The sequence below is a fragment of the Chelmon rostratus genome, chromosome 14, assembly GCF_017976325.1.
Source record: "Chelmon rostratus isolate fCheRos1 chromosome 14, fCheRos1.pri, whole genome shotgun sequence".
Lineage (NCBI taxonomy): Eukaryota > Metazoa > Chordata > Actinopteri > Chaetodontiformes > Chaetodontidae > Chelmon > Chelmon rostratus.
The window spans coordinates 19,609,379-19,635,116 of NC_055671.1; the positions used below are offsets into that span (position 1 = coordinate 19,609,379).

The 25,738-nt window shown below is 41.5% G+C and overlaps 1 protein-coding gene across 4 annotated transcripts; it reads right to left on the minus strand.

Annotated features, from left to right (window-relative positions):
• Positions 1-4,875: 4,875 nt before the first annotated feature.
• Positions 4,876-25,349, minus strand: LOC121617157 (core histone macro-H2A.1). 4 transcript variants are annotated; one of them, XM_041952225.1, is made up of 10 exons: positions 25,198-25,349; positions 23,338-23,538; positions 22,817-22,923; positions 22,399-22,590; positions 21,085-21,192; positions 17,172-17,271; positions 15,173-15,184; positions 12,709-12,798; positions 7,670-7,844; positions 4,876-6,795 (listed from the first exon to the last, which is right to left on the minus strand). In XM_041952225.1, the coding sequence occupies exons 2-10, from the start codon at positions 23,507-23,509 to the stop codon at positions 6,630-6,632; spliced, it is 1,122 nt and encodes a 373-aa protein (XP_041808159.1). In that variant the 5' UTR covers positions 23,510-23,538; positions 25,198-25,349; the 3' UTR covers positions 4,876-6,629. The 4 variants fall into 4 exon arrangements, with proteins under 4 accessions (XP_041808159.1, XP_041808156.1, XP_041808158.1 ...); XM_041952222.1 differs by lacking the exon at positions 17,172-17,271 and having other exon boundaries at positions 15,173-15,263; XM_041952224.1 differs by lacking the exons at positions 17,172-17,271; positions 25,198-25,349 and adding an exon at positions 23,660-24,463 and having other exon boundaries at positions 15,173-15,263.
• Positions 25,350-25,738: the final 389 nt, after the last annotated feature.

Sequence of the window (25,738 nt, forward strand, 5' to 3'; positions counted from 1 at the left end):
CCCGTGAATTGGTCCAGCGTTGGCAGAGGGCGTCCGTGTCGAACACCATCCCATGTCGTCAAAATCTGATCGAGAAAAGAAGGTTTTAAAGGCCTTTTTAAAAAAGTTGGCATTGAAAGCTAAAAAATATACTTGAGCGTGATTGTGGTTTTGCTAAATCAGCCAAAATCAACGTTCTGTGCAGCAACATGGTCGCAGAATACAGAAGAAAAAGCAAACCTGTGCCAAGAACCACAACTGCATTCACCTTTTAAAAGCTCAGCCGACACATTCTCACAGCCTGAGACTGAGACAGACACGTTTACAGTTACTGTTGCATTCATGGCCGCATGTTGTGGAGTCTTTCTAACGTTATAAAAATGCTTCATGTCGGGTCCTGAGGCGAAGCGAGGCAGCTTCTTCTTTTTTGCACCTATAACTGCTTCTGGAAAGCGACGGTAAAGTGCTGTAGCTTTGGTGTGGACTGAGATTAGATTCACCCATGATGCCGTGTTGGCAGGCGGCTGCAGACCAGAGAAAAGTGAAATATGTGAGCGAGAGGAGATGAGAAGAAAAAGTTTTAGCCTGCAGGGTTTGCAGTTTTTCTCAGTTTGACACAATCTGAACAGTCCTCATTTGTTAAAACTGGGCTCATCCAGAACTTTACAGCAATCCAAACTAACATTACACTGTAAATGACTCATTCTAGTTGAGTCAGGTCTAATTTGAGCCCAGATTCCAAGGTTTCTCAAAATAACCCATTTGGGTCACATGAGGTCAAATCCAATATTTTTTTGCTCATGTGTAAATCCATCTCTTGAGTTCTTGGAAATTATCGAGTTTCTCGTCGCGACTTTGTCCTCGACCACATGAAACTCGGCTCTGACCAAAAGCAACCAAAGGCTACTGTTTAACCGTCGCTGAGAAGCACAAAACGCCAACCGCGCTCACAAATATACTTCACAGAGGCTTTATTTCCTGCTCGACTTGAAAACCAGTTTCACCGCAGAGGGGTTTAGGAGGTTTTTATTAACTTATTCTAACATAAGGAGTAGTTTGGTGCACTGGTTTCCCAAGGAGATCCAGGACCCTCAGGGGTCACCGTGGAGGTCAGAGGAGACATAAGCTGTGTCCCAGTTCCACATAACATGCTGATTCTGAGCATGACTCCAGTATTTAGCGTGTTCACGCTTAAAAAGTGACAAAAACTTCAGTATTCGTGCAAAAAATGCTTGACTTTCTAACTTTGTGTTGATTTACACTGCTATCCCACACACACACAAGGAAAACATGGAGCGACTCGCAGCTGGAAAATATTAAATCAATCTGTAGATGGTGTTGAAACAGCAGATCTTGGAAAACAGGAAAATACATACTGATATCTTTGAGAGAACATTTTGCTTTTGCTTTGTCAAAGTTTATTTGTGCGTCACTTCATGTAAGCACAAACAGTAAAATATATGGATTTCTTGTATAGTATCCACAAAAACAGTGTACTGTGAAAAATCATGACACATTTTCTTGTATTTTATCTTGATTTTCTTGTTTTTAATTCTTATATGTTGTTACTTTGAAATTATTTCCCTCTCTATAATAATGATAATAATAGTAATAATTTTATCTCAGTGCCACTTCAACCTGGTTAATTAACAGCAAAATACATTAGAAACATGCAACTAAAACAAAGCAATATCGTAGAAATTAGGTCAATTTTCGAGAGTTAGAGCTAAAATTCTCCTCTTCCAAAAAGTCACTCTATGACTTTTGATGCCAATTTTCTTAAATACTGAACGCGATAAAGTTTTGAAATAACATAAAGCCTGTCAGCCTTTCCTTGTCCCACATAATCGACTACAACCGATGTTACTCATGTTCAAAAAAATGCTAACACTTAACGCTGGAGGAGTAAATGTCCGAAATCAGTAGCAGTTGCGAGCAGACTGTTGTTGTTATCAGGCTCCAGTCAGGACTCAACCATAAAGAGCATAATATTACTTTCTCCTTATGAACACACTGGAAAGCAGGGCAGATCTCTGATGACCAGCTCCTTACCCCTCATCTCCTCTCCTCCTTGATCTTCCCCCACTGTTTGCTTTACTTTATTTTTTGTTTTTTCTCCCCCTCCCCCTGTAATTTTTTCGTGCAAAGAATAAAATTTCATCTGCGCGGGCTCTGGGAAAGGCGGCCCTCGGATTGGCCCTTGCCCGTACAGATGCTTTGAATTTACGGGGCTTTTCTGCCTTCGAGGAGAAGCGGGGCGGGATGGAGGGATGGGTGGTGGGGTGGAGGGATAGAGATGGGAGGGGTTGAAGGGGGGGTGAAACCTGCCTGTATTTCCTGGGGATTAGGCGTCAGATGGGCGCCCTCAGAGGAGGTCTCAGGTCCCGGCCTCCCTGGATGGCTGGGAAACTGACCCCCATCTGACTCCTCGGTCTTGTTTGTGCCCTGCCAGCATGTAGCCCCAGGACGGGACAGAGACCTGGGTTCTGTCCCACAACGAGGCGGCTCACCACCACCTGCATGCCGGACTCAACCTGCTACATGTATAACTTATACATTCATACATATATCAAACCCTCCATCTAATCTTTGAAGGACAGCTAGTTTTTGTTGTCATTTCTATTGACAATAATGGCTTTGCAATCAAAGCTGACTTGTAGCTTACTGGACCTACTGAATTGTTACGATTTCATGAGGTTGGCTGCACCTTCAGATGAAGTGCTTTAGATAATCTGAACGCTGCTGGCTTGTCCGCCAATCGTCTGACTTTGTCGTAGCGATGTCGCCGTGCTCCCACACCTCTGCAACAACTTTGACGAGTTCACTGTTATCGTAACCGAGAGAAATAATGACCAAAAACTATGGAAATAACTTAAATTAAACTGAATTAAACAAATACCTGATAACCCCACCTTTAAAGGACCAATCAGTCACCTAAATGTAAACAAAAGGGCCACCCCAACACCAACATTCACACTCTGACATCCATTGACATCTTAACAGTGGCTTAAATTAAACATCGTCATCAAGGTTTGTTTATTTCAGTGATGTGTAAACTTCTGATGGCAGATTTTTCTTTTATAATTGAGAGATGACTTGTGAGTATATGGTCCAAAAAACTATGAGTTGGTCCTTTAAAGAGCAACCTGCCATCTGCATGTATCTGTGGCTGAAGAGCTGCAGCAACGTAGTCTTGATTTTGTTTGTATGACGCACATTAGCGGCAATTTTCTGATTGTTCACAAATGATGTTTCTAAACATGGCCGAGAGACTCTTTCCTTTCCTCATACCAGAACAAAAGGGTTCTTTGTGAATCTTTCCGAACATTTAGGCAACTAAAACTAAACTAAAGCAGCTATAATCAATATTTTTGTATTAACAACGGATCACATTAATCCTTGTATATCAAATGGGTCGCTTGTAGTGGTGAACCCAGAGGACCACCCGCCGACTCCGCACTTCCCCTCAGCTCTACATAGCTTAGCATCCTTTAGCATATTGTTTTGGTTTTGCAGCCCCTCAGTATCAACATGGTTTTCAGCTGAAAAGCTCTGATAAACTGTCTGTATGCTTCCTACCCAACACCAAATGACACACAGACAAAGTTAGCAGCTTGCTGGTGAACACAGAGAAGTGCACAGCCACATATATTTACTACAGGAGTTGGTGGAGACCAAAAACGGAGCTAAAAGTTTGCCTTACATTCGCCAGTCCACGAAAAACACAACTCTAAAAAAATGCTGATGTTGCTCAGTGTCAGGGTTTCGTTTGAAGCTTATTTCACTGTCACCAAGTGGGCAGAAATCAGTTGCCGTAGGCTGACGGTTATAGAAAGATGGTCTTTATGTTTGAAAGAAGCCAGCGTGGACTGTTACTCGGAAAAAGGAGGCGAGCCACGTCTCCCTCTCTCTCTTTGCATAAGAACAGTCATTACTGCACGACCACAAGAGCCCACTGTGTCAGGATGAATATGTTTTAACACAAGCTCTTTTTCTTCTTCTTCTGCAGTTCACTGACACGCAGGAAAAACTAAAGTCTTCACCATTTTCAGAGGAAGAGGAAATGGAATCTTCCAACCAGGTGATAAGCGTCACTTGAATAGCAAAGCATGTTGCGCACTCGTGCACCTGACTTCTGATTTCAAGCACTGACTCGTGAGTGCCGTCACAAGGTTGTCATGTTGTTGACCTTGGGTCACATCTGGAAACAGCTAGTTGAAAGTTGTGGATGAGTGAAAACTTTTGCTGACATTTTTCTTGCAACACCAGTGAATTTTTTTTAGTGTAGAAATATGTCTTTGCAGTTTTGTCTCATCACACATGCTAAGATAGAGTGGAGTTTGTTCATTGTGCCTTTGAAAACAGGATCAGACTTGGGGAAGTTGTATGTAAAAAGAGGCCAGAAAATGGTTGGTATCAGAACTGTCATTTTTTTGAGCAACAATGGACTCGTGCTTCTCTTTCATGCTTCAATTGTGATCCTAAAATTGATCACACTCATGAAAAGGTTCTCACACTGATAATCTCCCTCTTTTCTCACTGGAGGCCATTTGGTCCTCATAAGTACAGTACAGACACACACACATGCTTGCAGAGCCGGAGGTTGAACTGGGGATCCTGAGGCTTTGACTGTGGTTTTCAGTCAAATCAAATAAATGTAGCATGTCATCCTTCTGCCATTTGTTCTGCAACACTTAAAATTGTGCTCACTTTAATATAGTGGAGATGGATTTATTATTACATTCAAGACACACGCATATTTGTTTCCATGGGAGACAATGAAGTTTTCTCATACAATTAAACTTTATGCTCACTCTTTTCTAATTTTATGAGGTTCCTGGCAGCATCCTCAGGGTCGGCACGAAACACAAAATGATCTCATAATTTCAAGAGGAACAACATTACATTTTTTTAAAGGTATTTTATTACCGGAGTGTGTACAGACCTTTTGTAGAATCATCAATTGTAGCAACTCTTTAGAAAGCATTTTACATTTTTTCATAAGAAAGTTAAGCTTTTGAAAAGTCCAAATGCAGCAGAGCAGTCGGGTTCCTCGTATACGTCCGTCAATCCCAATTCAAATCGACCAGCGTCTGTGTGAAGAGGCCTGCAGCTGCACAGAAAATGGCTGAGATGAAAAATCCAATTCTTGATTACAGGGAGCCATCTAGTGGCAGCTGAGTGAAAGAGCAAATCAAAAGCAACAGCAGAGAGCCTCTATTTCCAGCAAAAATTAGTACATTTGTTTTATGGCTTAACAAAGACAAAACACACAAAAAAACGATCTCTTGCTATGTTTTTTTGCTTCCAAATCACCTGCACCTTTTAGAATCAGTGTGAAAATTAAAATAGAAAATAAAAATCTATGTTACAGTCCAATATTTTACTATAACATTTCACAAATACTCCATCTATATAAACACTCATAGGAACACACAATATAAACCCATTAGTGCCCTGCAAAAACCTCCAATTCTACCATTTTACGTCATAAACTGATTCATTTTGCTATAAATGACAACCAACAGGCGTTCAGTTGTATGAACTCATGGCATTAGTACCAGGATGAGGATAAAATATACGGGCATGTAGATGAATATTAAAAGGTCAAGTGTGCAGGATTTAGAGGCATCTAGAGTTGAGATTACAGACTGAAACCAAATGAAAACACCTCGCACACCTTCTCCTACAGTGGCCGCTTAGAATGCAAAAAGCCCTACTGTAGAAACAGGAAAGAGGATCCACTCCCTCTGTAGACATGAAGAGCTCATTTTAAAGGTAATGAAAACATTTTCAGGTGATTATACACTGATGAAAACATACGTGTGAATATTTATATTCCACTTCTAATAACAGATCCCCCTAAATCCTGCACACTGGACCTTTAATTAAGTTTTTTCCAACTTATTATCATTCAATTTTCCTTTTTTTTTTTTTTTTTTTTTTTTTAATTCGAGGTCTCTGCAGCACACAAGGAAACAAATTTTTTTTGCCTGTGTGAACAAAGGCAAACACAGGAATTTGCAACACACAACACAAAAACAAAAACTCATTCCGTAGTTCTGTTATATTAGTCTCCTGAAGACCAAAGCAGAGCAAACTGAACTTTTCATTATACAGTACTATTAACAACAGAGATGTTCCAAAACAACTGATACCAAAAATACACTGAATTAAGTGTCTTATGTTTTTGAGATTAAAAAGAAAGACAATAGCTGTTTACTATCTTTACTGCCATTACTTGCATTAACCCGTATTCATCAGACCTCTCTGGAAGCCTGGTTAATTGAGGTGAAGCTATGTCTCATAACATCTTTTTACCGTATAGACCATGAAAATGAAATCTTACAGTGAGTCTTTTCACTTGTTGAATCTGTTTCGTGTGGCACTGCTTGTATTAAAAGACCGCAGAATGGACAGTGCACTTTTACATTTAAACGCCAGAGCTGAACAAGTAAATAAGAAATTAAAAACAATATAAGAAAAATACAAACATAATGCAAAAACAAGTTCCCGGCCTATAGAAAGATTCTTCTTTTTCTTCTTCTCTTCATATTTAACAAATCACTAATAAACACCTTCCTATTTCCTTGCAGGAAAAAACAGAGTGAGGGGGAAAAAAGGGACAAGGAGGCAAAGAATCCAAACTCTTAGCTCGTCTCCAGCTTCGCCATTTCCTGCACGTAGATCCCGATGCTCTCGCTGTCGAACAGCACAAAGTAGACGGTCTTGATGGTGGAAGACATGGTGGCCACGAAGTAGCTGGAGATGGCCTTAAGGATCAGCTGGGCCGCCGTCTGCTTCGGGAAACCATTCCTGACCGAAAAGAACGCACAGTTAGTGAAATGTGGAGAGAACTGGCCTTGACTTCATCATGTTAGAGGTCCACATACTGTGGTTATTCACTGCACAGTATTATGATGCCCTTTCATCCAGTGGTTCCCTGCAGTCTAGACTACACTAAACCTGACAGTCACAGAATGGTTAAAAAGATCAGTTTAGTTTCAGCCATAACAGCAACTCTGTGAGGCTATACTGAGGCACAGCGGTGCTTTGAGCTAAATGCTAACATCGGCATGCTCACAATGTGAACATGCTGACAGTGAAGCAGGAGTGACGTTTACTATGTTACCACGTCTAAAAAAAATCATTACACTAAAATGCACAAATGTCAATCTCATGGTTGAGGAAAAATCCGATGATCGACAAAGTCAACAGGATCCATTAAACCTTTGACGAGGATTCACAAGTACACGTCGTTTCACAGGGTCATGAGGTAAAGGTTGGGAATCCCTGCTTTCACAATCTCTGACTGTTGGTCCGACACATGGCATGTTTTGTTAAATCTTTCCAGATCAAAGTGGAGGTGTTTACCGCAGTTGCCGGGAAACCATGTCAACTCCGGGTTTGACTTACGTAGAGGAAAAAAAATGTACCAACGGGCAGAGACACACGAAAGCAACTTTTTACTGCTGACGATGCACGAATGCCACTCAGGAGTTATGAAGACATGTGAGAGGAGACATTTCTTCCACTCAGGTACTTTTCCTGGTCTGGAATCAGATATGCAAAGTGCTCAAATTACCACACTTGTTGGCAAACGACTTCGAGTTTTATATTAAAAGCCTGGGTGAAAACACTCAGAAGTTAATGTACTGTAGTACATGTGTTTCTTCCAGCGTTCTCTTACCTCCCGCTACCAATGGAGGGGAAAGCCACGGACTTGAGTTTCTTCTCATCAGCCAGAGCCAGGCAGTTCTTCACCGTCTTGTCCAGCATCTCCTCACACTTGTCGGAGCCCCAGCCCGGACTGTTACAGTGGATGACGTACTTAGCAGGCAGACCAAAGCCGGCGGTCAACACAGCTGAGGGATGGAGAGGAGAGAGGACGAAGAAGGTTTAGTAGGGTGAGAAGGGAAGAGGAAATATTCTTATACTTTAAATAGGAGAGATTCCTTGGGCTGTGATGAATATTTAATTTCAATTACAAATCCTTTTTTTTAATATTTTCTCAATTTGCCAATTAATACTAAGTCTATAAAATGTCAGAAAATTGTCCAATTTCCCACACTTCCTCACAGTCCAAGGTGAATCTTGGAATAGCTTTTATAGCTTTTGTTAGACAAACAGTCCAAAATTCAAGGATATTCAATTAACAATCATATAAAGCTGAGAAAAATCTCTAAAGCATCATTGTTCACAAAGCCAGAACTAGTGAGCTACACAATTTGGCATTTTTGGCTCAAAAAACAAGCTTGAATCAACTTAAAGCTCCAGCCCTGAATTAACTTACAACAGCCATCAAAGTGCCACTGTCACCAAGCCTTAACATTTTAAATATTCTAGAACAGAGACAAGAAGAGATGTGGCGCTGGTATTTAATGAAACATGAGGAACTAACATCTGTAGGTACCCACAGCTGTCACCTGCAATATTTAGTGAAATCCTTAAACCCACTTTTCTGACAACTTGTTACTGTGCTGCTGCATCGTGTTTTGAAGTATCAGTCTTGTTTCGTCACACTGTGAATGAACTTGTTCACCTAAATGTCCTCACGTCTTGTTCATTGTCTACAGTCAAAATCAGCTTCATTAACCAGTTTTGTCAGAAGTCAAAGGAAAAAAGTTGAGTTTGGAGGCTTGAGATGCTAAAATAACACTTTGCCTTGTGGAAAATGTATGTAGCAAATCTCCCAGAACTTAAAATGGTTTGGCGATGGTGTTACAGTGAGGTGGGCCAGAGAAATCACTTCTCCAGACAGCTAGAGAGGAGAAACAAAAAGGAGAAGAGGAAGAACAGGGACAAGGAGAAGAGAGGAGGAAACAGAAGAGTCAAACCAGCAGCTGTAGACGGTGGAGCTCAGCCAAAGCCCCTGACTCTGTGAAGTGAGAAAGCCTCCAGTCAGATTTTATTAGCACGCAGCGAACGTGTGACTGGACCGGAGTCAAAGCTGAGGACGAGCTGATTTCCAGATGGCACGCAGAGAGGACGGAGAAACTTCACACAGCACAGCGAGAGCCGCTCACACTGCAAGTGTGATCTGCTTGTGAGGTGAAGTGTGTGGACCACGACAATTACGGGTTCATGGCTGCCTGGAAAGTTCAAACCTCTTTTATGGTTTGGGAAGGAGGAAGTGTGTGGTGGTGTTTACGCACTGCACATTCAGAGATCACCTGTCAATCAAACTACGCAGACCGCACTGCAACATTTCTGTTGATGTAGGCTGAGCTTCTGTGGGTGGTGTTCTTTACTGTCAAGTTAGCCATGTGGCTACAGCGGCTAATGCCATCCAACTTCAAACTAAGCAAAAAAAAGCCTATGTTGCTGTCAGATGCATGAATCAGATTACTTCCTGTGTGCAGCAGAATTGTTTCTGCAAAAAACCCACCAGGTGTCATTCTATATTTTTCTTTTTCAATTACAACAACACACAAAAAGCAAAACCAGCAACACATTGCTCAATACTGTCTGACTTCCCTACTCGGCTCTCAGCACAATGCCCATCTGGGCTTTCCTACTGAAGACGTAAATGGTGGGTTTATTTTCAAATTGGCTCAGTAATTTCCTAAAATACCTGGGCACTGTAGCTTTTAGCAAACTTTACTCAAACAGGAGTGAATAGTACATTTGTTGGGGACTATTTTCAGCTGCGGATGAATACACATTGGGTGCTCTAGTCAGTATAACCCAACCAAAACTATTGTTTTGAGACACATTATAACCACCAACCCTTTGAGAGAGATGACTGAGTACTGAGTTTACAAATGAAAAACGAGCTTGTCAGTGTTCTCTTGTGGAGCAGCCCAGTTAATTTATCTGTCTGGTTCTACTACTGAGTATTTTATGGCAGCAGAATAATATGTGGGATTGAGTTAAAATAAACAACAGTGTGTGCGTGTGTGTTCATGGAAATGAAGGAACATGTCACCCAGTACAACATTGGGGATCACTGAAGTGTAACAGTTTTTAGACCATAATACAGCTCTATTATACAGAGGCATAAGATATCAGGCTTTGATACACACACACACAAAACAAAGAGCATTTTTGAAGAAAACATTTGGACTGTTTAAAGTTTACTTGATCCACTGCCCACCTCAACCTCATGAACCTGCCTATTAATGAAAACACTGAAGCACCATCACAAGAGCAAAACACACATCAAGGCCAAAGTCCTGAATAACTTTGCTTGCAAAGCAACAAGTAAATAAATGCATCAGGCGGGTTAACAGACCAGGAAGTCACAGCAGCATTTATAACAAACACAGTTTCAGAATGGAAGTGTGCGATCGATCTGCTCATGGAGGGAAAGTCAAGCTCAACTTTAGCACAGGAATTTGTGCCGCTGTCGAGAAAAAAAAATCTGTCACAGTTACCTAAAATCCAAATTGATGTCCTGAAATTTTGTTTTTTGTTGAAGCAGAGATACTGAATTTACTCACATGGAACAGAAGCAAATCCAAACAAATGACGAGCTGGAGCTGAGGAATGTTTGGCACTTATGCTTTAAAGAATAACTGATTCATCTCTGTGGTGTAACTGGACACTTAACAAATGAAATCTTTGCTAAGTAATCAGTAAACAAGCAATCATTTACATGTTTATTTTAATTGCCACGCTTGAATCACTATGGGAGCGCTGCCAGGCAAACGCCACTGATTACATGTGGTAAAATCACAGCACAATAACACAGAGTGCTTATTTAGCTCCCACTGTCATCTACCACTTATCATTTTCATTATGATACTGTATGTATCTATGCATCAGGTCACTCTTATGAATGAACCATAATGCATCACCAAATAAGATCAAACCTAAGTTCTCCATTTTTGGAATATTAAACTCCTGCCTGAATAACTTGGTGAATAACTGCCTGGCCTTGAAACTGGGAAGCTTGCTCGCAAAATCCAGGCGAACAAATACTTTTTAAGTATTTTATACAGCCTGAAGAACTTGTTTGACGGCTATGCTGAACCAGGTCTGGTCAGGATGACCGTTTGGCTGATCCAGATCCCCAGAATCCCTGACAGGCTCCGCTGGCTCCGTGTTCAGTCACCTGGTAATCTATTTATGAGCTCCACACAGAGACTGGGATTATGATGCTGAGCTAACTTGGCTGAATGTGACAGAAAGAGCAGTGGTGAAGGTGGGGAGTGCTTGAAAAGTGAGTGTGAGTGATGAATAATGAGAGCGAGACAGATGGAGAAAGAATAAGAGAGGGGCAGAAAGAGGGAGTGGAGACAAATGGCCTGAAAGATAAAACAATCTGTAAGGGCTCAAACAATATGGCTCTCTGAAGACTAAAGTCGCCAAGAACAGATATTATGTGCCAGTACGGAACGTCTTTGATCATTTTCATGACAAAAATATCAGAGTAGTCAAAGTTTCTTTAAAAAGTTCAATAATAAAGGAAACTCTGGCAACGTCGAGCCTATAAGAGACGAATGAATTAGTCAAATGTGCGTGTTCGTGTCCAAAGGGCTAATCCTTGCTGCAGTGTCCTGACATCATTTGCTGAATGTGGAAGCAGACGCCAGAAGGACCCTGCCCTGTTTAGCTTGGTGTGTGTGAAGAGAGATTTACTGGACACACTGACATCACTGTCATAGGAGCTGGGTGGTGCTTGAGCAGATCAATATGCACCGTCTAAGTCCTTCAGTGGCGACACAGCAAGGAAGTCAAACGTCAGTGTTGCTGAGGCAAAAACAAACGACAGGCAAACAAATGCAAAACAGAGTGACGACAAGAAGAAGGTGATCGCAGCGTCGCTCTTTGTAGTGTAAACTGAGGTTTGACAGGTTTAATAGTGGCCGCAAATTGATAACTTTAGTTAAAAATCAAACAAACTATGGTATAAAAATAGCTGAAGCAAAGATTCAAGCAGTCTACGTTGTATTTTCTTACTTTTTAAAACCAGACTCATCATCAAAAATTTTTAGATTGGGTTGCCTGTCTGCCTTCAGGTATTCATCCTTGGACTACTACAACCTGAGATTTATGCTCACTTTAGGACAAACCCTGTGCTGCGACTGCCTGGAAGAGCACTGAGGCACCTACAGTTGGTTTTTATGACTGCTTCGCCACCAAAATACAGACATTTGCTTCTGAAAATATGGGGACAATATTTATTATCCCGAAAGTCACCAATAAGTGGTTTGCAAAGTACTTGAAAAATGAGAATGCTGTATTGTATAAGGATAATGTAATATTATTTATCATAACAGCTACATGCCAGGGTTTCTTTTGTGTGTGTGTGTGTGTGTGTGTTGACCTTTAAAAGTGTATTTGTAGAAATAAATGTATTTCTCAAAAAAAAAGTCTAATTTATGCCCCAGCATTTGTTTTTCTGAGCGTAACCAAACTGTAGTGAAAGAAATCTTACTGTTTTTTGCTACACGAACAAATTCACAATTGGGATGAATCTTAAATTATCAGGAAGTCAACAGTCTGACCTGTCAATGTGTCCAAAACATGACTCGCAAACTTGTCCACCTCCTATCATTTGAATATGAGCACATACACATACAGTCACTTAATACTTTTTCATCCCGTCAATATTTGAGCCTACTGCATTGACGACAGCCAGGACGGCGCGACCAACAGCTGGTCAAAGAAAGGTTTTTCAGAGTCTGACTTGAGCGAGGTTGAACGTAAACTTTGCAGGGGAAAAAAAAAACAAAAATGGCACTGGTCAGGCAAATCCTGACACTATCTGCTCGGCACACTTACCGCCAGCCACCTCCAGAGGGCCGTTTTTCTTCTTCAGCTCCTGCAGCGCGTCAGTGAACTCCTTCCCTCCTTTCTTTTCCAGAGCAGAGCCTGTAAATGAAAGACAGGGTTGGAGTAAGTACGTCCTTACATAATGCTGATGGACAGAGACAGACAGCAGGAAAGAGGAGAGGTGATGTCATGCAGACAGACAGGCGAGCAGGCAGACATGGCGACAGACAGACAGGTGGGCAGACAACGATGCTGTCAATCGCTTCACCTGGCTTCTCTCTGGAGCTCTGAGCTGTCATGCAGCACACTGAGCCTCTGTTACTTCATTTGTGAGACTCAGGAAAAGTCTCACAAATGAAGTTTCAAAGCTGCTATTTTCCAAATGACTCATCCTGAGTCAGTTAAACTAATGTATTAAAGCCCCGGTCCCTAATTACTTCCCTCTGTCCTCACATACTGGCTTGTATGCAGCGCGCTGAGGGTATTTTCTTTCACTCGCAAATTACAGAGTTAAGAGTTTGTTTAAAAAGGAAAAACAGCTAGCAGCATGTCATAGATCAGCTCTGCCATGTTTGCACACACATTTCAAGTAACACAGTCCAGGAAGCAATCGAAGTTCAACTCTGAAGAGGAGGAATATACATCAGGAGGTTATGAGACCACTGGGGAAGCAAATTCAACTGTTTGTTTCCTGCTTATTTTGATGGATAAAGGAAGTCGTACCGCATCGATCCCACAGAATTTATATTCACTCAGAGCTAAAGAGAGAAGCCATGTAGGAAACCAGAGAGGAAAGAGGTGGTTTAAATCTACGAGAGCCAGAGAAGTTAATGTTCCGGCTGCAATTTCATTCAAAACAGGCAGGAGAGAAAACTACAATAACGTTAATGTCAGCCTCTTAAAGAAAAGTTAGTGGGAAAAAGCTCTTCAAATGATTAAACAGCCAATACAAGCAAGCAGATTAAAAAAAAAAAAACAACAGTCTCTGTGGTTTAACAGCCTGTTTTATAATCATTAATGGTTAATTAGTTAATCATTCAAATACTCAGCTCAGTTTTAATTCGAGGCTTCAGGAAATGTCTCAATCAAAAACTTTTTGGATTCTCTTTCTAACCAGCTGAACTGACAGCACGGCCAAGGGGACGGAGGTCACAGGGTATGAAGTGAGTCCCAGATTGTCCACATTTCAGCCAAGTGGAGCAAAGCAACAACAAGCAGCAGCATGACATCAGCATTACACCAACTTCTATATGCATTACATGATGCACTCAACTGCTCTGTGTATATATCTGTTGACACGTGGATATTTGATGACTACTAAAGGTAACATGCTGAAGTACTGTGGAATTAGCTGAAAAGGTGAAGACATATAGATCACCCATGTCAAAGGATCGTACACATCCTGCAGGCTGGCTGTAGCTCGAGCCGCATCACGTTAAAATAAACTTGCAAACATTTTGCGAACGTCAGGTAGACGTTTTTGGGAAAGGATCGTGTAACTATTGCATGAGTCTGTCTCACGAAGCAGGGTTACTAAGCTATCGGCACTCAGACTGAAAACACTGCAGGAGGCTGCATTAGTGAGGCGTGTGCTTCAGGTACAGGTGTGTCAGCAATGAAACTATGACCCTGGAGGACTGGTTTAAGTAGTAGATCCATCAGTCTGGAGGCTTCTCAAATACAAAAACACTGCCCTGCTTTTTATAGTACTATCAGACAGGACTTTACAACTCTGGGAAGTTATCAAAGCAGAATTAAATTTATCTTTTGCAGACTGCAAAGTAGTAGTAAACAGCAGAAATGCTTTTGTCTTTAGCCGCAGCCTTCTGAGCCAACGCAGCCTTCCCTGTCACATGAATGAGAGGGCCTCGTTTTCCCAAGCAGTGCTGTGGTCTTTCTGCTTCAGTCCATGATGCAGGTTATCCAGCTAACTTCATTAATCCTGCTTCGAGAGACAGACCCCTGTTAAAAGCGGGAACTGTTCTGAAAATTCATGTTTTTGGTGCATAAAAACGCAGAAATCTGAGAAGAGTCAGCTGCCAACCAGCAGCCTTTTTTTAATGTGGTAAACTGCCAGATTCAAATGATCCTTCTCACAATGTCCACATTGAGTTTGTCTTCGGGGTGAGGTTTACTGAAAACACAGCGTGTGACTATAACGCTCTTTGGCAGCTGACTTTCTAATCTTGGAAACTGGAAGTTTCCCACAAGCACTTAATTGTGTGTATAAAATAGTAAACACGGCTAATGTTTCACGAAACTACATAAATACCACAACGAAGCATTTACAGTAAGAACAGCAGGGAGTTGGGTTGTGGGTTAAAAAGGTTTTGCTGGCTGAATAACAAAGCAGAATAAAAACTGAGCTGCTGCTGTGATGTTTGTCCACAGACCGCACTGCAGACTATCTGGAATATGCAGAGAGAGAGCAGACAGGCACTCGCGGTCTCCGTGGGGTCAATGGTTCCTTTACCTACTTCACCACCTGTATAGAGGGAGGAGTTGGTCGGGTGAACGACAGCGTCGCTCTCCACGGAGGAAATGTCGGCTTGTACAACTTGCAACTACAGACGACAACAACGACAAACAACAGGCAAACAACATGGTGGTAAAAACACAGTGAGTGATCAGGAGCAACAAGATGGGAGAAACAATGTAGAGACAAGAGGATGAAAGAGAAGAGCAGAGAGAAAGGAGACAGAGAAGTGAGCGCGCTCCTTGACATGGTGGGTCACATTATGCGATTACAACGCTGGTTACTAAAGTTAGGACGCCGTGTAAAACATAAATAAAACAGAATGTGATCATTTGCTAATCCTTTCTGACATATACTCTACTGAAAACAGCACAAAGACAATATATTTAATGTTTTATCTCATCAACTGCATTGATTTTTGCAAATATCTGCTTATTCTGAATTTGATGCAGCAACATGTTTCAAACAAGTTGGGACAGGAGCAACAACAGACTGGGAAAGATGTGGAACGCTCCAGAAACACCTGTTTGGATCATTCCACAGGTAAACAGGTTGATTGGTAACAGGTGATAGCATCATGATTGGGTCTGAAAGAAGCATCCTGGAAAGGCTCAGTTGCTCACAAGCGAGGATGGAGCGAGGTTCACCACTTTGTGAACACATGATTGGATAAAGGATGTTACTACATGGGCTCAGGAACACTTCATCAGTAAACACAGTTGATTTTAATTTATAACATCCTGTTTTTTTTTCTCTTTTTACACAGCGTTCAAACTTTTCTGGAATCAGAGTTGTAGGCACCAGGACTGCACAGTTAGCCAGATTTACCTAAAAAACACAGAAATACAGTAAATCACCCTAAATGTTTCTAGCTTGCGCTCATCAACACACCAGGTTACATGCTTGAGTGCATTTCAAAATATTCTAATTTTGGATTTAAATTGGGGACATTAACAAAGCAAAAACAGTTTTTGAATCTGATTTCTGACTATGTGTGCCGTCCTGATTTCTTGGCTCATTAAAATGAGCAAAGACTTATGATCCCACTCCAGGCCACCGGTCTCACAGCCGGGCTGCAGTGAGCACCTAACAGAGGAGGTTCATGTCAGTTTTTCTTCTGCAAATTGGTTCTGTAGCTCATTCCAATAACTGTCCTGAAATAACAGTGGGTATCAAACATTATAAAAAGGTTTGCAGCCATCTGAAAGGAGGACAACCTGGAGTGAACCTCAACACATCTACATGATGGGAAGAGCCAGCAGGATCACTGCTCTGAGGAGCTTTGATAAAATCCTTGAATGTATCCACATAAATTCACGTCTTACTACGAGGAATTGTGTTTTATGCCTGATTTTCGATTGTTCTCCGAGAGAAAAGTTCTTCTATTCTTCATTTTAGGTGAAACAAGGTCAGATCCTTGAGGATCACAGTTAAGATCTCCACCAGGTTTTCCCACTGTGAGCAGCTCCATCAACAAGTCTTTGTTGATGGAGGAGTCATCAACAAGCACCTCTGCCGAGGAGACTTGGTTACAGCAGAGGTTTTCCAGGTCTGCAGATATCGAAGGCCACTATTATAGCACACTCTCTGCTTCTGCAACCGGCGTGTGGTTAAACCAAAGAGAAGTATTATATTACAAAAATCTGATTTTCACCTGGATTTTTTATAGTGATTTTCTTTCGACTGATTTAATCACTCAAATAAAGTGATTAACATGTGATTTTATTTTCCCCAGAGAAATATAATGACTTTTAGTTAAGCCATTCATATTAGCCATTAGTCATACATAGCCATTAATCAACATCTGTCCGTGATAATCATAACATCAACCAAGCTGCCCACAGTGTGAATGAACACACCTGGTGGAAGACCAGTCCAGCAGTCTCAAACCTTTTTCTATGAGTTCTTTATTTAAGGGGAAGATGTCGAGCTGTTAAACATTCAAGGATTTTACATCTAAACCCTCACTGGGGCCAGAGAGGATGGGGGAGCTCACCTAGATCATCTTTAAGTTCAAGTTCAGCATTGGTGGGGTTGATGACCCCCTCCACGTCAAAGCCAGCCAAGTTACTGACCTCGCTGTGGATAAGGTTGAGCTGCGGAGGGGGAGGCAGGGTGAGGGCGAGGGGGAGGCATGCCGAGGAGGAGGAGGGGAGAGCAAGAAGGAAGAGGGGAGGAAGCAAAGCCATTAAAACCAGATTCACACCACTGCTTGAAGCGATACCTTGACTTTTTGATCATGTGGGTAAATGCTACATGTGTTTGTGTACAGGAGCATAATGTAATTACCTCCTGGACAAAAACACTGCTACGAACGGCTACGCTGCTAACTGTTATATGTTATATAAGGCTGAAGGCCAAACATCAGCAATAAATCAGACTTCTGGATGATCACCGTCATATGTACGACTTTAAAGCAAATTGTGACAGCTAAAGGGATTCGAAGGGGGCCAGCAAGCCTGAGAGCGCATTGACTGAGAAACACTAAATTATTTAAAACGTCAATGCAAACAGTCTGGAGAAATAGAGCCACGTTTGTCAAACACAAACAAATGGCCACAACAACGAGGGATGGACACAATATGTAGAAGGCTGTAAAATACTGTTAAATGGCTAAATAAGCATGACAGTGTGACACAATACCAGGACCCTGAAACTGAAGCAGCTGAATGGAATTCAGCCAGCGTTAATTGTATTATTCACACCTGTGCTTTTCCTACTGTGAAATGTCAAAATGTGTTCTGTGGAAAAAGGCGATGGCACACAACCTAATTTTAACCACCATTGTAGCTGTGTCTCAATGTAACACCATTCAAAAGTTTGGAATCGCCTGCCACAAAAGCCTGATTCAGTGGAGTCAGGTGGCTGGAAGGACATTTCCGGGCTGCAGAAAGTCCTCTTTACAAATTGATGTTATTCTATATGTAGGCTTTGCAAATAAAGTCATGTTTTGTGCCTAGAGAGGAAAACACTGACAAAGGTTCAACCAAAGGGCAGAAAGAGATAAATATAGTAAGTTAAGTCACCAGCTAGTGGTAAAAGAAATTGGAAGCTTAGCATCCAAATCTGTGCAGACTTAGAAACAGGTTCCTCACAGTTTCAACCTATTCAGTCTAACCACTGAGCAGACTGAGCAAGGCCACTAAAGGCCACACTGTGGGGACATCAACTTAAGTTAAGCTTTGATAATTTAAGGCAATTTCAAATGTAAATAATACATTTGGTGTCTGAATTATACGGTCGATCTATGTTAAAGTAGCCATTACTGAAGGAAAGAAGACGGTAACATAACAGGTGATTCCAAACGTTTGATGTAAAGTCAATCTATGTTTCCATAAAATGTCAGTTATTATTCTTACTGTCTACTGTACATTTAATTGCAAGGTGGCACAAACGAGATTAATTCCAGTATATTAATATTTGCTGTACAATGTGAGTTTTTTCATGTTTGTTTGTTAAGGCTAGCTGTATCACCGTTTCAAAGACGGAAGGAGTATTTCAAAACAAAAAGCCAAAATGTCAAGGTATCCTTCTAAATGTTGAGAAAGTTCAATGCATAGGCCACATCCTGTTAGTATGTCAGAGACTAAGACTCATTAGTCTTCTCTTATATGAACACATTTCACCTCCAAGGATTTAAAATTTTGAATTAAAAGGCCCAAATCATCCCAAAATAAAGCAGTTACAACATAGCAGTGATTTAGAGTGCGTGACTGAGGCTAAACGCTTAGGCAGGAAAAGCATAGTTACGATAATTAAGTCTATAAAACAGAAACAGACTAGCTTTTTTATTCAAGGGTTCATTATCTTAATCAGTGGGAGGCTAACTGCATTCATTTTGATTAATTATCATCCACTGATTTCATTAGCTGCTGTAATCCGTGGTCAGCTACACGACCGAGCACTGAGCCCTTTTACTAATGAAGACAGTGTAACCACAGCAAATACTGCTGCTACTTTCACACACATCCAGAAATGTGTATTAAAAGATTATGTGCCAAGACTGCTTTTGAAGTAATATTTCAGCCTTAACAAACTGTTTTTCAATGTATTTAATATATTTTCTAACACTGCAGTCTCTGTGGTGCTCAAAAAGGAAATCTGCTAAAGATGACAGAAAAAAAAGACACAAGCAAAGAGACAGTGTCGAGCTTTGAAAACAGAATCTGTAGCCAAATGATTTGTGCCGAATCAGAATGTGTGTGCTACTACATCAGGTCGGGTTAATTAGTCACTCATAAATAATATCAGCATATGCACAGTAGACCAAAGCATGCAGTGCATTTAGCAGCAGTTGAATTCAGAACTGAGCTGAAACGTTGTGCTCTGGAAGTAAATTTACCACTTTTGCTCCCCTGTGGAGGACATTTCATTTTATCATTAGATTTAAACACTATAATAGAGAGTTTTCATGACTCAGCAGTTTGAACGACTACTACAAACTGCAACCACAAAAAAAGTTGGGTCGCTGTGTAAAACATAACCAAAACAGAATGTGATAACTTGCTAATCCTTTCTGAAATATACTCAACTGAAAACAGCACAAAGACAATATATTTAATGCTTTGTCTCATCAAATTCATTGATTTTTTTATTGAATATCTGCTGATTCTGAATTTGATGTAGCAACACTTTTCAAACAAGTTGGGACAGGAGCAACCAAACGCTCCAAAAACACCTGTTTTACACAGCGAGCCAACTTTTCTGGATTCGGGGTTGAACATCCCCGTAAACACCATCAATCAGTATCTGTTCTGCTGAACTACACAAGCCGCAAGAGCTCAGCGAGAGGCAAAAAAAAATCTGACTACACTGTCGAAATGATGCTGCTCCAAACTACTGAGTGAGTTCTAAACACAGCACATATAATGCTGTATTTTTCAGCACAAAGAGTGTGCACAGGAGCCAAAATCCTAACAAATCAGCTTTGACTATCACTTATTATCACTGTTTAAAAGTAGGAACAGGGAGCCGGTGACACTCCTTGCATCATTCTTGAGTCATTCTCTTACTCACAATGCTGTTTCCCTGCCTTTCATGCATTTCAAACACGTCTATTTGTACAAGCTTCTGATCTTCGTGATCTTGAAAGTTGATCATTTAACAAAAACAAAAAGAAACTGTGACAGGGCTTAAATGACACTTCAGGCAAATTTACTTCCATGTTTCAGTTCAATAAAAAGGGTTAAACGTGTTGTTTTTATGCTCAGCAGGACCAAAGCGAGGGGAGCTAACAGATGTGGCAGATCTGAGATAGAGTAGACAAGCAGTTAACACAGCATATACCACTTTAAACTTAATGCACTGCTTTGTTGTGTAGCAGCACAAGCCCCTATGTGAAGTCTGGTGAGTTACATCAAACCTGCGAGGAAGAGCAGCGTGATGGAAACTTACATTTACAGAACAAAATATCACAAACAGCCTTCTTTCCATGAGACAGACCAGATAACTAATTAAGAAAACCTCATCAGATCGTCTCTCATTGACTTCACCTGGTTCGGTTACGACGGGGAAGTGAAGATAAAAGCCAAACATGAATATTTTACAGAGGCAGCTCTAACAGCTTGTGGTCTTAAGTCTGCATGAGTCTGAGCAAAATACAGAACATATCTTTGGCTTTATAGTTTTCATGAGCACTAATCCGATTAATCTGAGACAGGATCCTCCATGGCTGAAAAAGACATAAAACTGTCCTAATCCTTTGACTTCTGAAATAATAAATATTGGCATTTAAGAGCAAGAAAGCCCTTTCATGTCCAATTTTATGTATTTCAGCATACTTTCTTATGATCCTTCTTTAAGCCTAGCATGAGTTAAGTATCTGTTGATCCCAACCTTCACTGTAGTTTACTATATTTTTCGCAGCGACCTGTCTGGGGTTGGTGCATTTCTGCAGACAGAAAACTGACCTTTTGACCCAGGAAGAGGCTCTTGGTGGAAAGCACAGTGAAGCTGTCAACTGGAGATCCCTCTGTGGTGCTGTCTGCCGACGCCGCCTTGCTCACCTCACCCTGCTTCTGTTGAGGACACAGAATACATGTTGACAACATGTGAGACAGATGTAAGAGGCCAGGGTCAGACACAGTTGCTGGAGCTGTTGTAGTATAACAGCATCTGTGCTGTTAGGTTCTTCTTGGATTTGGATGTTAATTCAACTTCTCCCTGCCGATCCCTGTTCCCTATGAGAAAATAAAATTAATAAAATAAAATTAAATATATTTAACCTGCAACATCCTGTATATGTGCAGTTTACTGAGAAGGAACCCTGAGACCAATCCCAAAATAAAATAAACCAGATTCTAGTCCCCATAATTGAAGCTCTACCTTTTGGGCATCACCACTCTTTGCCATACTTAACATGTTCCGGTGTTAACACCAGTTAATAACTCATCAGGAAACAGCTGAATATGTATATATGTGTATATCAGTCCAAAGTTTATTTTGTTAAGTTATTTACCAGCATAAGGAAATGTTCGCTATCAGATCTTAACATTTATCTCTTATTCTCTCTCTTCCGTTTATGTTCTCATTCCTGTTGAGTCAAACCACAGATTTCTTAGAAAACGACAGATTTTGCATAGGGCTTCACAATCAATCAGGATATTAGTGCAACAAAGCCAAGACCAGTGTCCAAATCACAGAAGCTGCAAATGTCTGATGAAGGTACAACGTGCGACAAACCAGCATCATAATGACGCGCTGTAGTACTGCAGAGATGCCCTGGCCTACAAACATGTAAGGAAACATGTTTTTTTGGTACACACCCAAACAAAGGTCACACTACCATGACTTTAAAATTATCATTCCTACTACTAGGGAATCATTTAGTAATCGTAATATCTATTATAATAATCACAATATGATTTTTGACTAGTGGAACATGTTATAGTGTGTCATGTGGATGGACCTGTGCTCCTGCTCAGGACAGTGGGAATGCTTTCCAGTAAACTAATGCTTGTTTTACAACATCTGTCTGTCTTTAAAAAGTGTTGGTTTGATTTGGTATATAAATAAATCAGCATACAAAAATGAAAACATTAAGAGGTTACACAGGTTCAACAGGTGATACATGTTTGTGTGTTTGTGTTCTGAAGCAGCCAAAACAAATACTTCATCACAGCTGCTCAAATTAAACTTTTTCCACTTTCATCGTCCCACATTCGACCACAAGCACATTCAGTGTTGATCACAATCACTTGTGGCCGGTTCACATGAAGCGGTACCTTAGCCTTCCCTCCTGCCTTTTTCCCACTCAGTTTCTTGGCCACTGTTTTCTTGACCGGCTTGGGTTTCTTCTCGGGGGTGGGTGAGATGGGCGTCTCCAGTTTTCCCTTCGCTCCTCTCTTCTTAGCCAGCAGCTCTGGATGGATGTTGGGCAGGACTCCACCTGCTGCGATAGTCACACCTTTCAGCAACTGAGACGGGAAGACAAAAGTTAAAAACTGGAGTTTATGTGGTCCCAAGCTGCCTGGAAGGAAACAAATCAATCCAAAACTTAATGAGAATATATACGTTTCTGTCACGAAGCCTAACAATTGCAACCCCACTGGTCCTTTAATTACTTTAAATTAAGTGTGACATCAAGTCTACCTAAATACAACATGTTTAAAATGCTTTTTTCAGCTATGTGCATCAGCTGACCTGGTTCAACTCCTCATCGTTGGCGATGGCTAGCAGGATGTGTCGTGGCGTGACGCGACCCTTCTTGTTGTCTCTGGCTGCATTACCTGCCAACTCCAAGATCTCCGCTACACAGGTAAATAAGAAGCATCAGAGGAGTTTGTCAGTAAAAACTGTAGAGCACAAGCGGTTCAGAAAATCAGTTCATGTCTCTGGATGTTTAGGCAAACTCAATTAATGATGATGGGATAATTTTCATGTGGTTCTTTTATGTATTTTGTATGTTTATGTCCACAACCAGACTCAAAGAACAAAGGACAGTATCTACAAACTGCCATTTCTCTGTTTTGTAGGGCAAGTTCCTCTTTAATAGCAACTGTCTCTTTTGTTTGCAATACTTTCTGAGTTCTGAGTAAATAGCAGATGATAAAGATTTTAGAAATATGAAGTCAATCGGAAAACATCTCTAGTAAGGAGATTAGTTGTTGTCTGTATTAAAAATTGCATTTTTTAATATTCTCTCTCTAAAAAATAAATCTCACCAGTGAGATACTCGAGGACAGCAGCCAGGTAGACGGGCGCTCCCACCCCGATGCGATATTTGGGCAGACCCCTCTTGATGTAGCGCAGCATGCGTCCAACTGGGAAGATGACGCCGGCCTTGGTGGACCGGGACGTCTTGGTCGACTTCTTCTTTCCTCCTCGGCTGGACATGGTGCTGAGACCGCTATCAGTGCCCGGCTCTGCAGGGGCACATCAACCAGGATGCATTAACAAATCTGAATACGACAGATTTTCTTTACAGTGAGCAAAATATCAAATAAGAAGGAGCACACCTAGTGTGAAAACATGCACTCTTCTTACTGGCTGAAATGACAAACTGAGGCTGCAGCAGAGGAAATCTTCCTCAAAGTGGAAAGCTGAAGGCCTCGCAAATGAAATCGCCGTGTTGGGTTAGGACACTTCTCGCACAGGAAATGATGAATCAAAAGAGTCAAAAGAGAAGATAAATAAACTGTCTGCTGCAGACAATAGACTCAATCTGAGAAAAAAACTAAATGTCCATACTGGTCCCAGGAGTTCAGTTCTGACACTGAAAACTGATGCTAAAACAGTTATATTCGTCTGTTTTCAAAGCACAAAACTCACAAATAAGGTAACAATACATTAGAACAAAAATCTTTAGTTTCTGAGAGTTTTATACTTTTTGACCCTTTAAACTGAGCACAGCTGAGAGTCCTCAATAGGTTTTACATCCCATCACTCAGCCCTTAACCATCACCATACATTAAACATAAATCAAAATAATACAAATTATTATTATTATGCATTCAGGGTCGTTAATAAACATCCTCTGCTGTCATCCCCTAAGCATGTCAGTTTCAAAAGTTTCAAAACATTTACTTTAACAGGCTTTAGTATATAATTTAGTTTGATTGATCACCCAGGATCCACATCAGGCTTTTTGTGTTTAGTTTAGATCACTCTCAGGCCAAAGAGCAGCAGAAATGTCACAGCAGCTGTAGGAAGACGCGGATTATCATTAGGAGCGATGCTGCTGTCTGATCACTGCTGCAAGCGGATATTTTATTAATAACATATGCTATTAGCATCCTGGGAATTATCAATTATTAAATATAAATATGCATGCGGCTATGACTATTTTTACGTTAAACGCTGATAAAAAAAAAAAAACTCATTTCAAGTCAAAGGCGGAGATGATTTTATAGCATGCAAAAATGATTGTGATGGAGGTCTTTTTTTTTTTTTTATTGTACCAGACGCACAAACCAATTAGCTCCCTGTTACTGAATCAATTAGCCCCACCAAAGGCCAGGCTGGTGCCTAAACCTGCTGTACAGCGAAGCTTTCACACACACGATATATCTCATGAAACATAACGCCAACAGTTACAACGTTATTGACCAGCAGATAGCAGATACATCTGCGGCATTTCTCCGCTCCGGTCAGGTGTAGGTTAGGTAGGTGGGTTTAACCGCCACACTGGGCATTTCTTCCCCGCTGACAAGGCGACGATTTCCGCATGCCAACAGCCCGCCGGATGCCGCGCGCCCTCAATGTATGTTCTCCGCAGACCGAGCGGCTAAACTAACGGCCAAAACCGAGCTGTCAGTCGACCTGAGGACGTTTTCCCCGTTCAGGTCAACGAACTTTCGGTTGGAAATAACCCGGCAGAGCGGCGGCAGCTGCCCGCTCCTCCTTCCCTCCCCTCCCTGCCTGTCAGCTCCAGCAGCACGGTCTCCACTGTCGGCCTCCATGCCAGAAAAGCACGAAATGGCAACGACAACGGCTCGGTACGGCGAGCGGAGACAGGCTCGGTCGACAAGACGCGACCACACTCGACCGGACGCCACTGTGCGCCAGCTCGCTGGGCTACTTACACAACAGGGTACGGCGAAAAATGTCTCCGGTTGTCCGGTAACAAGCCTGGGCAGAGTCCTCGACTCCCAGAATCCACAGCGAGTTGAAATATCGGAGCGAGCCAGCGTTGCCCGCGGAGCGATGCAACTGCTGGAGAGCAGAGAGCAAACCTGCTGAATGTGATCCGCTGATCTTTAACCCTTTACACCTTCACCCCGTGCGAGAAAACACGTGGTTTGAACCGAAATGCTGACAGTTTCCCGAGCGGATCGATGCTAACTCTCCCGTCTGAGCTTTCCTGCAGTCATATTATAAATAGGCCTGGCATATTTACTGGTGGCTACATCCGACTGTGTGACCAGGGGTGTCACTAATTCTGGGCACCTTGTTAAAATAGTCCCCTGCCCCCACCCCGACACCAATCCCCACGTTCAATTAACCATTTTCTACATTTTACAAGACTGGAGTCTTTTGGGAACTTATCAGTCAAAGAATTGACAGCCGATCAGCATCCAGGCAACAATCTGCCATGTTTGCGTAACAACTGTGTGTTCAGAGGGC

Excerpts from the sequence above, each read along its gene's own strand:
- LOC121617157 (XM_041952225.1), bottom strand. The coding sequence starts at position 23,509 with ATGTCCAGCCGAGGAGGAAAGAAGAAGTCGACCAAGACGTCCCGGTCC. Across the intron at positions 22,924-23,337 it reads TGTCCTCGAGTATCTCACTG|CGGAGATCTTGGAGTTGGCA; the intron begins GTGAGATTTATT and ends TTACCTGTGTAG. Across the intron at positions 6,796-7,669 it reads CCCTCCATTGGTAGCGGGAG|GAATGGTTTCCCGAAGCAGA; the intron begins GTAAGAGAACGC and ends CTTTTCGGTCAG.